The 13,485-nt window shown below is 38.6% G+C and overlaps 1 protein-coding gene across 1 annotated transcript; it reads right to left on the reverse strand.

Annotated features, from left to right (window-relative positions):
• Positions 1 to 245: 245 nt before the first annotated feature.
• Positions 246 to 2,022, reverse strand: LOC131072907 (AP2/ERF and B3 domain-containing transcription factor ARF14). The gene has a single exon (XM_058009200.2). The coding sequence runs from the start codon at positions 1,591 to 1,593 to the stop codon at positions 412 to 414; it is 1,182 nt and encodes a 393-aa protein (XP_057865183.1). The 5' UTR covers positions 1,594 to 2,022; the 3' UTR covers positions 246 to 411.
• Between the last annotated feature and the right edge of the window lie 11,463 nt (positions 2,023 to 13,485).

The following is a 13,485-nucleotide window of genomic DNA, read 5'->3' on the forward strand; positions in this document are numbered from 1 at the left end:
GTGAAAAACATCTTTAAAAGCGATCATTGAAACAAACTGTCAACAAATAGCAAATATCAAGATGTTAGAAAATGTGAAAAACATCTTTAAAGATGATCATTGAAACAAACTCTCAACAAATAGCAAACCCAAAACTTCTTTGAACTAGAATACAGTCTACAAAATTTCCGATACAACATCTAAACTTTGGAACATTAAAGAGCCCAAATGGGTGCAATGGATATGTTGTAGAATTTCATCAACACTGAAAAAATAAGATAAAGATTTTATTTAAAGCATTGTGAAAGACGTAATCTCTATGTACACTTGTTGTCCGCGGTTGCCGTTTGAATTGCATGGATTGAAACTGAAACTGGACATGTAGAAAACAACTTGAACATTTTGTAATAGTTACAAAATCCACACATAAAATCACAAATTGACCCCAAACAGCCTGACGCCCTTCTTGGAGCTCATGTCTGCGGCATTCTCAACAGGCGATGACCGGTCACCGGTGGGCTTGAGCTGCATAAAGTCATGAGGTTCCCTCGCAGAATTCTGCTCCACCGCCGGTAGAAAACGCATATTGTGGCTCAGGGGGAGCGGCGAAACCTCCTCCGTAGGCAGCCGCCAGAAAGCTCCGCCATTGTTGGGCTGCCAGACCACCGACATCAACTCGGGAAATGGCTTGGAAGAAGAAGAAGCAGTGCGAATGAGGGCCTGAGATTGGAAAGGACCGTATTGAAAGGTGGGCGAGGCTGCGAGTGAGGGAAGCGAAAGTCTGCGCAGAAGTGATGCTTTGGAGCCTGGCTGAATTTGAAGGGCATGACAAGGGCGGCGCTTCCAGCTGATGTAAAGGCGCTCAGCATTTTGGGCATCGGTTGATCTCTCGAAGGAAACGATATCCCCTGCGTCCAACTTTTTCTCCTTTACGAATCGACTCCATCCTTTGGTGAGCACGTAGCTCTGACTGCTGTTCCAGTAGGAGTAACGGAACCTCCAAGCTTTTCCTGTGTTATCCTCGAAATTGAGCAGCAATCCTTTATCGTTTGCAGTCGTGTCCAGCGGAAAGTACTTCTCGGCATGATGCTTCGGAATCACCAGCCGATTCAGTTTCCCCACATCGCTGGGAGTCACCGCCTTCTCAAACATGGGTTCTCTTAACGACTTATCTTTCTCCCAACCTGCACTCTCATTCTTCGACTCTGCCTTGTGCGCACCCAACGCCGTAATCTTGAGCTGGTCCTTTGGAACCACCACGTCCATCGTTTCTACCTTTGAATGCTCGCTAAGAAATCTATTCTGCAGATGCCCTCCTCGGAACTTGAGGCCTGCGTCCTCTTCTACCCATATTCGCTCATGTTTGTTATAGATCTGTGCTCCCCACCGTCCATTGGCCTGAGAAACCACCTCTTTATAAATAGGAGAACATGTATTTTCTCTAAACTTCTTCAGATCGACGCCATCTGATTCTCCCCCACACGCCGACAACAAGTTCAGCCCACTTCCTATTCTTTCTCCCTCGCCATTCTTTTCCTTCACTCCGCTGTAATCATCCACTCTGGTTCTCCAGTCCAAGAACGACACAACATTCGCCCTTTTCATTCCTTCCATCTTCCTCTCTTTTCTTCTTCTTCTACCTCATATTATCCCACCCTCTTTTTCTTTTCCTTCTGCCCTCTCAAGCCAAATTCGACCCAGCAGATCTTGCAATGAATTCCGAAGCAGTGGAGAGCAATATCTAATGGAGAGCTTAAACCAGAGAGGGAGGCAAATGTGAAAATGGGTGAATAATTAGTCAACACTATCAGCTGCCTACTACAATGATAGCGGCCAGGCGTTCTACTTCTCAACGGGGCAAGACCGAGTCTATTTGTTTAGTAGTCAGCAGTGAGCACTCTCAGTCTTAAGATTCTCTTCTCTTCAATTTCTTATAATTACATCCCATCCGCCCCCCGCGGAATCCCGGATTGATTGGCTTACTTTTCTAAGGCAAAGACAAGGCGGCTGCGTGCTGACCTTTCCTTACCACTAACAACTTTCTCATCCTTCTGCTCCTGGACCGCCAATTCCTCTAAATTATTCCGCCACTCCTGTCCAAAATACAACGACCTAGACATTTTAAATTTGACGCCTGCATTATTAGTCTGACAGGTCCTTGTAACTGGATGGAAAACTATAACAATTCTTTTATTGATTGTTTGGTCTTCTATACGTTATTAAAAAATTTCATTTAATTAATGTTTAGGAATCTTAGTGTGTAAGGATAGAGTTATTTATATAATAATTATTTTAATTAAAATTGAAAAGACAATTTATAATTCTTGAAGGAAAATTTGTATATATTGATTGATGTTTACTATCTACCACAATTGAACAAGAATGAAACCAATTCTATCACTGGGTCCCATAAATTGCTTGGTCTTACAGACATCATTGAAACCTTTCATTCATTCGTGTTCAGATGTCCTATATCTACTATAATGATAAGCTCGAAACAACTTTTATGATATTATCTTTATAATAATTAAAAGAACAATTTATCAAATTTCTTAGAATAGAACTTGTATGCATTGATTGATTGATGCTTGCTATCTACCTCGAGTTTTGAGAGGACAATTTTAAAGGTCAAGAAGCCATCAAAACTCTAGACCCACTTGTGCCTTTCTTCCTTCACTTGACAACAACCTTCACTTGACAACAACCTACATGACAACCACTCCCAACATCGAACAGGCATTTTTATCAAATCCACACTGTTCCTCAGTTGACTGGCTTTTATAATATATTTAGCATAAGAGGCAAAACAGATCTGACAAATGTAACCGGCTTGAATTTGACCTTTCTTCGGTTTCCTATTCCCAAACTTCAAGATAAAAAATATAAAAAATCTCCTTATGGTTTTCGTTTCGGTTTATCTGTTCGCCTTGGGAAAGGCCTAACAGTCATTTTCAAAAGGCAGCTGCCATGATGATAAACCCCTAAAGTTAAATTTCAGGATAACAACAATGGAGTCAAAGGGGGCAGTACGGAGATTGCGTGTTCAAAATAGGCTCCATAGACAAACCATAAATTTGTGCATGATGTTGGAAAATTTGGAGTACTATCTAGGGGAGATCATGCAACCTTTTATTCTGATGTGATGGAAACCCTATTTCTTATGCTAGTCAACAGATAGAACAAATAGCCATGGTCTCTGGATGTGATATTTTCTAACTTATTAGGGAAAAAAATCCTTTTAATAATCTCCCCCGAGAATCTAACCCAAATTTAGCTGTACTTAACGAGGAAGGAAGCAGGCAAGAGCGAGACCTTTAAAACTATAATATAAGTTAGGTCTCCACGTTTAAATTAGGCGCATGAGGGAAAAAAAACTGTTAAATTAATTAATTTAATTATTCCTATTCCCACTTGCCAGTTCTAACACGCAAAGTCATACATGTGCAATAAAATTTAATCCAAGTTCTCTAGAAGATTTAGATATAGAAATGTATTTGAGCTAAGCCGCCCGGGGGAGTAAAGTGGGAGCCACATGGCATGATACCTTGTCCACATTAGTCATCGACGTACCCGAGGCTTAGAGGCAGGAATAAAAGTTATTATGTCATGCTGGGCCAAGTGGACCCTTTTATAATTGTCTTCCCTCCAAAAGACTAGCCCTGATAAATAGAATGCTCTCTCTGGTCCAGATCGCATGCAATTGATGTAGGTAGGTATCCGTGTTTCACACACAAAATTAATTCCTAGGTATCTCACAGACCCACTCTTAGACACGTGGTCTCACAACCTTATCTCCGTATCTTTTATCATTAAAAATATCTCATCACTGTTGACAACTTTAAGTCCCGACACAGAAAAATTCCCAGTTATAAATCTGGAATTTGAATTATGTACCTGAATTTACAACTCAACGTCATGTCCCCATCGAATAAATGGGAATCCCAACAAACATTTCTCCCACTTCCTCCCCCGCCACGTGGCCAGCTGTGAAAAAGTAAAAGTTTATCTACATTACATTACCAGCAAGCGAGACAGAGAGCCGCCTGCATGTGATTCCTCTGCTGCGTGTGCAGGCGCAGGTGCAGGTGCAGGAATGACGTGTTCATTTATTTCGGGAAGTGGAATTGGACCACCTTAATAATTATCCCCGAATTGGACCCCCTTAATAATTATCCCCGAATTGGACCATCGTGCATTATGCGATAGTTATGGGACACAAACATCCGCATCAGGTGTTGTACGGCGTCTTAAGTTCTTGCAGCAAGCGGCTACCGACAGGACACGTCACCTCCTTTACTGATTGTACACGTCAGCCAATACATTATATATGGCAGTGCCATCCCCACTCACCGGCCAACCCAACAGTAAGATCTACGCTAGGTGAGGTGAGGCGGCTGGGCCCCACGTACACCTGCATTTAGTGATTTGCGTTGGGATCCAGTCCTGTACCATGCAATTGCATATTGCATTGCCAATCACTCTGCTACAGCCTTCAATGATTGATATTACACACACACACAACACTTCACGTTCTCTTCACTGTGCGCGTTAAAGCCACAGAAAGACTGCATTTAATGGGAATCGACCGTCGTCTGCTGGCATTTCTATTTCACTCCGTGACGCTTTTAAAGCACACTGTGCTTTGAGGTTAAGAACACAGGAATGTCGTTATTCCTTTCCATAGCAGGGAATCGGGCCTGTACGTGGCTTTCCCATGTTATTCTCCCATCCATTGCTTTCTTAAAATAGGTAAATCTAAGCCTCGAGAAACTAGTGGTTCTCACTGTGACCTTGATTTTGATGGGCGTATGACAATTTCTTCGCTTTTTTGAGCACTTGAGAAACGCCAATCAAATTTTGTGCCTCTGTTGGTATAAATATTTGTTGTTCTTGCAATCACAGTGAGCTGTACTATCAGGTAAAGAGGCAATTCTGAATACATCGCCATTATTAACCTGGGTATAGGGTGACCGTCAAAGTTAATGAACCAATAGAATTCTAAGAAAAATTATCGGGCACTTATTACATACCGTTCTCCTCCTCGTGTTAAAACTTGTACGACATTAGAACTCTCTTTAAATTCATAATCCTTTTTCATTTTAAAAAAAAGGAAGAATGTAAGGATGATTTTTTTACCGTGGAAGAGAAAAAGTATCATTTTTATGATATTATTTTTGGACATGTGGTACATTGTATAATTGATTGATCTTGTTACTCTTCATCATCTCAATTTTTATTTGAATTAATTTTCAATAGTTTATATACCTTGAATTAATTTGTAGGTACATTTGGATCTCTTTTTTTAATAGTTTATGCATCTTGAATTAAATTGTGGGCATATTTTTATTCCCTTTTTTAAAATTCACATGTCTTCTTTCAAATGTTGGCATTTCAAGATCTTACTATTATCCATGGACATCCAAAGGATTGGATTATGCATCAAGTTGTGTATTTAAAGTTATCATCCTAGGACAATTTCACATCATTAGATATGCAGAATAATATTATTTGAAGAGATCATATAGTATTAGAGAAACACAAAATGTTATTTTTTTTTCTTTTTATTCTTTTCTTTTGTAGGAATTATCATTAATACTTATTTGTTGGCATCTAATGTCAACAATCAAGCAAACAACATTCACTATTGTAGTGTCGTAAATTGTACCCTCATACAATTTCATGCTCACTTAGGCCTCACTTTGGTATTCCAACCTTCTATGGTCTAGATATGTCTGATTCTACTCACACCAATGCCAAATTTGTGATCTTCATTATTCACTTTGATTCCTAGACCTTTTTCAACCTGGATGGATTGGACTAGAGAACCTAGTGTCCTTGTCCTTTGGACTAAGGCGTTAGCTGCCATATGTTGGCAATATGAAGGAATTGATTATGGGTTGCATTGATGTTTTGTCATTGATGTCAACACTAGCTGTTATGATTGGTTAGCGACAAGAGGATTTTGGTTACCGGTAGAAGAACTAGTGTTACCGACAGAAAGGACTATCAGTTGGTTGCTACCGACATGTTTGAATCAATGAAATATGTTTGGTTTACTGTGTTTGCATGTTTCTGGAGTATGTTTTTGTCTGTTGGTATTGACTTGATGATCAGATGCTATCATACATTCTAGTAAGCCTATACCGGTAAGGGTTTAGGGCTTTACCAGCAAAGCTTTTACTGAGAATCTTTGACAAGATGTATAAGTGTTGTTGGTGCGACTTCTAGATGGAATACATGATGTAGAAGGTGATCTTTGTTCGTGCCTTGACTGATTGGAGACATCACTTTGGCGTGGTGGACCCAAATTAGGTCTGGTGTCTATCTAGGTTATGGACCGGTATCATGTAACATGTTCTCTACACGTTACTGGGATGATTTATGGATTGGTTAATGTTTTTTTTGTCTAAAGTCGGCATGGTATATCATTGTAATATGGATGTATGTAATGATCTTATTATAATATCTTTTAGGTGGTCGACCTAATTGGTTTAGGCCTTAGGGTTTGTATAAATTGATGTAAGATCTCACTATAGATCGTGGTCATGGTCAAGGAATGAAATGTGTGAATAATGTGATATCATTCAGTTAGAGGATTCAATTGATCATTGAAGATCGAATTGGGTTTATGTAAGAGGTCAAAGGCCTTCGGTATTGAGCTTAACTGGGACTGTAATCAAGCATGGTAGATGCTATTATTCGCAGTTCATTCTTCCAGATTGTTGTCCAATTATATTGAAGTGGTTATAACCTCTTTGTAGTGAGTGAGATTCCTTTGTAATGAGCAGTACACTCTAGGTTGTGTGGCTTCCTGCATGTGTAGGCCCCTTATTGTATCACATACTTTCTACAGAATTATTATCTGACTGTGGGTAGGCTTCCCACCGTGGTTTTTCCCTTTACTGGGTTTTCTGTGTACAAATCATGTTGTTATGTGGTATGATTGCATTGTGTTAATTCTCTGTTTCATTCTTAAGTTTTATTGCTTACCAGTATCTGTTTCTACTATTCCGGTATTCAATGTTTATGTGCTCCGGCTAAAGGTTATAAAGTTATCTGGTTGATATAATCTGTTGACAACTGATTCACCCCCCCTCTCAGTTGTCCACCGGTTATTCTAACAATTGGTATCAAATCTTTGGTCCTCTTTTGCAGAAGCTTAACCGCTTGAGGTAGATCCTATGGCAACTAATAATTCAAATCCACCGACAACTATTTTCAGAAGAGAAATTCCTAAGCTTGATTGAACAAACAGTGGGATATGGAAAATCTGAATGGAGACTCATCGTAGATGTCTTGGCAAGGATATTTGGGAGATCACTGAGAAAGGATATATGCCTTATGATCCGACATCTAGTAATCCTTCTCCAACAGACTTGGACAAAAATATTGAAAATGATTGCAGAGCAAGAGAAGCCCTCTTGTGTGCACTCACTGATAAGCAAATCGGGGGATTGACTGATAAATCATCTGCAAAGGTTATGTGGGATAAATTGAAAACTCTAAATGAAGGTGACCCTACTGTCAAAATTTCTAAACTTGATGGTTACCGGGTAAGATATGAGAATCCGAAGATGGAAGATAATGAAAGAATTGCTACATTTATGATAAGAGTAAATGAGATTGTCATGGGAATTCAATGTTGTGGAGGATCTCTAAGTGAAGATGAAATAGTTTCTAAATTTTTGAGAGCCCTACCACCGGCTTACAAGATGAAGGCTATTGCAATTAATGAATTGAGAACAATGGCAAACATTTCAGTTAACAGAGACATTCTGATTGGGAAATTATCTGCTTTTGAGCTTGAAGAATTTGGACCCTCTAGAACTGCAAAATCTGAACCTACTTTTCATGCATCATCATCTACCAGCAAAAGTGATTAGAAAGTCCTATGTGCAAAAGAATTAGAAGATATGAGGAAAGAGGATGAAGAATTTGAGCAACTTGAAGCCTTATTTGCTAGAAGAGTACGTAAAGGACTGACATGAAGTAAGTATGAAGTAAAAGCACCTTTTAAATGTTTTACATGTAATAAGTTTGATCAGTTTGCATCTAGATGTCCTGAAAGGAATGCAAGATTTGAAGAAAGAGTTAAGAAATCATTTAAGCCTAATCAAAACAAATATAGATTCAATAAAAACAAACTATGCTACATAGCGGATGAGGAAGGAGTAAGTGATGATTCAGATGATGAATCGGCAAGAGACTCTGCTAGTGGATCCGACAATGGAAAGGATTAGGTGCTCTATGCTATAAAGGAAGATAAACTAGAGCTTGTTATCAAGAATCAAGAAAAGGCCTTGGCAACAAAAATTGATGACAAGGATGAATGGTTAATTGATAGTGGATGCTCACATCATATGACTGGAGATAAGAGAAAATTTATGTCCCTACAAGAATACAATGGTGGTCAAGTCAGATTTGGAGATGACAAAGCATGTATGATCAAAGGTAGAGGTATTATTTCTTTGGATGACAAGCATAATACTGATAATGTCTACTATGTAGAAGGTTTAAAGCATAATCTTGTAAGTGTTGGTCAATTGGTGGATAAGGGATTCCAACTTCAGTTCAAAGATATAAAATGCAAAATTATTAATAGAACTGGTTTGGAGATTGAAATCGGTACTCAGACTAGAGATAATATCTTTCACTTGAACACCAGTGATAAGACATGTTTGATTGCTCACATTGATGAGAGTTGGTTATGGCATTGTAGCGTCCTAAAATTGCGACACTTGCAATTTCGACTGCATTTCGGTCTTCACGATGGCGACGCAACACGCAACCTGAATGGAGACCCCGAAACCTGATTATGACACTGAAAACTGCATTTTTCAAGTACCCTAGCCTGAACCTCCTTGCACCCTGCTGTCCCGGGAGGTGGGACCAGAGCGCCCAGCACCCTGGTCCCTCAGGACCAGGGCGCCCAGCGCCCTGGTCCCCAGGACCATGGTGCCCAGCGCCCTGGTCCCTGGGTCCTATTTTGGGCTCGGTCTCCTTTGGACTTCGGGTCTTTTTGTTTGCAATTTGGAAAATAAACTTTCCTGGTCGGCCTAAGGTCGGAAAAATCAGTCTATCAACCCTAATTGACAAGTATATAAACTACATTTTTCTCTCTCATTGGGCATGAAGAGGATATGTGTACAAAGCGTGGAAACTATACTTAAGTACTCAAGCATTCAAGCATTCAAGCATTCCTTCAAGCAATTGATCATTTCAAGTCTCCATTCAAGGCTAAGTGTTGCATTCAAGACAAGGATTCAACCATTGAAGAGGAGATCACATACTACTACAACATACAACATACAACATCTAAACCTTCGCACATAAGGATACAAACATCCTTAGAACAAGGTATTAGTACTTGTTTTACAGTCATTTACATTTACAGCTCTTGCTCATTTCTTGGTTAATTCCAAAACCGGGGTTTAACCTAAAGGCAAACCCCTAATCCCTAACCCCCCAATCGTCTTCGCTTTTCTATGTGTAGGTTGCAGGTACGCGGCTGAAATTGAAGATCTGGAATCCTTGTGCAGAGACGAACAGATCCCCCTTCGTTTCGCGGATTTTTCGGAGGACCGTGGCGCCGGGCGCCATCGTCCCGACAACTTTTGCTCAAATTTGCAGGACAACGCCGTATCGACATTTTACTGCTAATTCCAGGTCCGCGGCTTCATCCTATAATCCGAACTCAGTTTATAAGCAAATCTTTGTCACTTTCTATGCATTCCTAGCTCAATTCCTTTATCAATATTCTGTACAAAAGAGGGTAGCCTTGCTGTCTTGACCCTTGAAATTCATCTAGCATCCAATCTTGCATTACGTGGGATTGGATCTTATGAGTTTCAACCCCTCTTTTGAATGTAAAGTCTCTCCCCTAAGTGAAAACCATCGAATCCTAGCGAACCTCCCTTCTCTCTCCTCAGAGTTGGAAGAGGGGAGAACAACTAGGGTTCGATCGCGATTTTCCGCTTTACATTTTGGTGAACCCGACGTGAACATCCTTTCTGATTTTTCATGCTTAGATCTGAAAAAATTGATTACATTTCCATGTTTGATCTTTTGCAAAATTTTAGAGGTGATTGCATAAAAACCCTAAAATTTCTTTTTAGTAATTAAGCTTGTGGAATATTTAATTGTTAATGCTTGTTTCAGATCTGTCCTTCTATTACAAATTATCAATTCATATTTGTGCTTTAATTTTGAAAATTAAGTGGTTAAGTGTCAAAACCCTAATTTTTGAAACCCTCTTGATTCAACCTTTGACTGATAATTTCATTGATCAAAACATCTCCAAATCAGCTGTAACTTTGGATTCCGCAATAAAATCACAATATCTTTCATCCCTGAAAATTTGGAAAAAAGTTGCGAGGACCGTGGCGCCGAGCGCCATCGTCCCCGACATTTTTTTCGAAATTTCGGGAGCAAGATCTTACTGTATTTTCCTGCTAAAATCCAGAATTTTGGCTGATTTTATCAATTTTAACACCTTCAAAATTACAGTCAAAGTTGGTCTTGTAATTGCTTGGATTAAGGCTTTTAAACATTCAAAAATCATTGAAACTGAAATTTTGTGTCCTTACTATCCTAAATCTGAAAAGTGCGTTAACATTCATTAAAAATTTCAGTGCTTTATTCAAATTCTTTCATTTTGTGACTTTTGAAATTAAATGCTTAATTACAACAACTTTAATTTCCGCTTTCAAAATTGAATTTTGCGTGAAATTGAGTCAATTTTTAAATTTCAAAATTTGCATTACTCTTGACATTCCCTCTAAAATCATAAAATTCAAAATTTCAGTTTCCCTCTCTTTTTCAAAATTCAAATTTTGCATTTTTTGACAATCTGGGTAGGGTTCAATTTTGAGATTGCAACTTTAATTTGGCCTATCTACAGATCGTAAAACCACTCAATTTTTTCAGATTGGCTTTAAAATCATCATACCTTTCATCCCTGCAAATTTCGAAAAAAGTTGCAAGGACCGTGTTGCACTCCGAGCGCCACGGTCCCAGACATTTTTTCCGAAATTTCGAGAGACTGTTGTGATTGCATTTAACAGCTTAAATCCAGAAGATTGGCTGATTTTACTGAAAATTGCTACCTCTAAAATCAAAATTTTCTCTCCTTCTCTAGTGCATGAGTTTTACAACAATAAGCCCTACTTACACTATTCCCATTAGACGAAGCCGTAGAATTAAGTCTTTCCGAGGTTTAATTACCGAGGAGATGGAACCTAATTTGAATAGCCTTTTTAACGAGGACATGGGTAATTCCTCTAATCCTCCTAATGATGAAGAAGCTCTCCATGAGGTTTCTGAAGAACAAATTTCGAAATTGGATAACCAATTTGATGATTTTCGACAATGGATGTCTCAAGAATACCCTGATAGTCAAGCTCTTCCTTTAATTGAGGGTCTAAAACATATGCTTCAAAGTGATAAGAATGGAATTGATATTTTGCGTGGTATTTCACACATTGTGAATTCGAACGTGATTCCTATGAAGAGTTGTGCCGAAACTTTAGGTTATACACAACCTCCTACTCAAGTCAATCATTCTATTCCTTTGATGACTTCTATTGCTAGCATACCTACCTTTACATCAAACATAATGGCTACTTCTACACAAGACATTCCTCCTGTGATCACTAGTCATGGGGGCAATCCTTCCTTTTCAATTAACCCTCTTCCTTCATTCAATCTGACTTCTTCATTCACTCCTTTAATGAGTGTTCCTATTACATCTTCACAAATGAACATGACGCAAGGGGGCAATTCATTTAACCATTCCATTCCTCCTTGTAGTGTTCCTCCTGTCCAATCATCTCCTATGACTAATTATCATAGAGTCCCACCACCTTACTCTTTACCTTCTTTCAATAACATAACACCTCCATCTCAATCTAACACATCTAATATGAATTCTTCGACTGAAGTGACCATTAACAATCTTGCACAAACTGTCTCTTCTTTACAGCAACAAATTGCCTCTATGAATCAGTCTAAGTTTAGTGTGCCCACATTTGATGTTGCGAGCCCACTTTCTCTTGACATTGTTCGAGCTATTCCCCCTAAACATGTTGAAATCCCGCATTTGGAACTTTATAATGGTAAAGGTGATCCTCTAACACATGTTAAGACTTTTCAAACAATATGTACTGATTTTGCTTATGACCAAAGGTTGCTTGCAAAATTGTTTACTAGAACATTAAGAGACAAAGCCCTACAATGGTATTGCTCGTTGCCTTCTTATTCTATTACTTCTTTCGAACAACTTGCAAATGCTTTCATTCAACAATTTCAAAACAATATAAGTCCTAAAGTTACTTTGATTGATTTAATGCATTGTAAACAAGGTGTTAAAGAAAAAGTGACTGATTTCATTGGTAGATATAAGCATTTGTATGCTCAAATTTCTTTTCCAGTGCCTGACAATGACATTCAAAGAATTTTTATTTCTAATTTACAAAAAGATATTCGAGACAAACTTCTGTTTTCTGAGTTTACTTCTTTCCAACAGTTGTGTGCAACTCTTCACAATTATCAACTGACTGTGAGTCAAATGGAACAATCATATCCTATGGCTCTGACTGATAAGGGTGATAGTAGTCAACAACCATTTGGGAAGTTTAAACCGAACAGAGACTCCATCAAATTCAATGAAAACATCATCAACAACAATGTGAATGCAGCATCAGGTGTGCCTCCTATTTCTAAATTTTTCAAGAAAGAAAGAAAGTATACTCCTTTGAATGAATCATTGCATAGTATTATGAATAAGTTATTGGAACAAAATGTTCTTACTCTTCCTCCTATAAGACAAATTGATCCTGCAAAGATTACTTCACCTTATTTTGATAACAAAGCCTTTTGTCAATTTCATCGTCAGCCTGGGCATGATACTGAAAAATGTTTTTCTTTAAAGGGTAAAATTCAAGATTTGATTGATAATAATACTATTTCTGTTTCTGGAGTGAATGATAAAGGCAATACATCTGTAGCTCCTCCTAATCAAAATCTTCAGATTTTCACTGATCCATTACCTTCTCATACCTCTAATGCAATTGAGGCTAATGATTCCTCTCTTTCATCTGATGGTCTTGTGTCTATGACTCCAAATGTGATTAACTTTGTAGAGCAGCAAGAAAACCCTAAAGAACCTTCCATCACATTTGATTCCAGTGAAACCATTAGGGCACCTGATGGTCCTTTATACATAGTTGCAAAAGTCAAGAATACACCTTGCCGTCGAGTGCTTATTGATCCTTCATGCATGGTTAATGTTATTACTGAAGAATTTCTTTTTACTTTGCAATTGAATCAAGTGATTTATGACAAAACAGATGTGATTGTGAAACTATTTGATGCATTTTCTTCTCCTGCAATTGGTTCTATTACATTGCCTATTGAGGTCCATAACAAATCCCTTGATGTGAACTTTGCTATTATTCCATCTTCCGAACAATTTCGTGTGAAGCTGGGCTATCCTTGGCTATCTTCCAT

The sequence above is a fragment of the Cryptomeria japonica genome, chromosome 11, assembly GCF_030272615.1.
Source record: "Cryptomeria japonica chromosome 11, Sugi_1.0, whole genome shotgun sequence".
Lineage (NCBI taxonomy): Eukaryota > Viridiplantae > Streptophyta > Pinopsida > Cupressales > Cupressaceae > Cryptomeria > Cryptomeria japonica.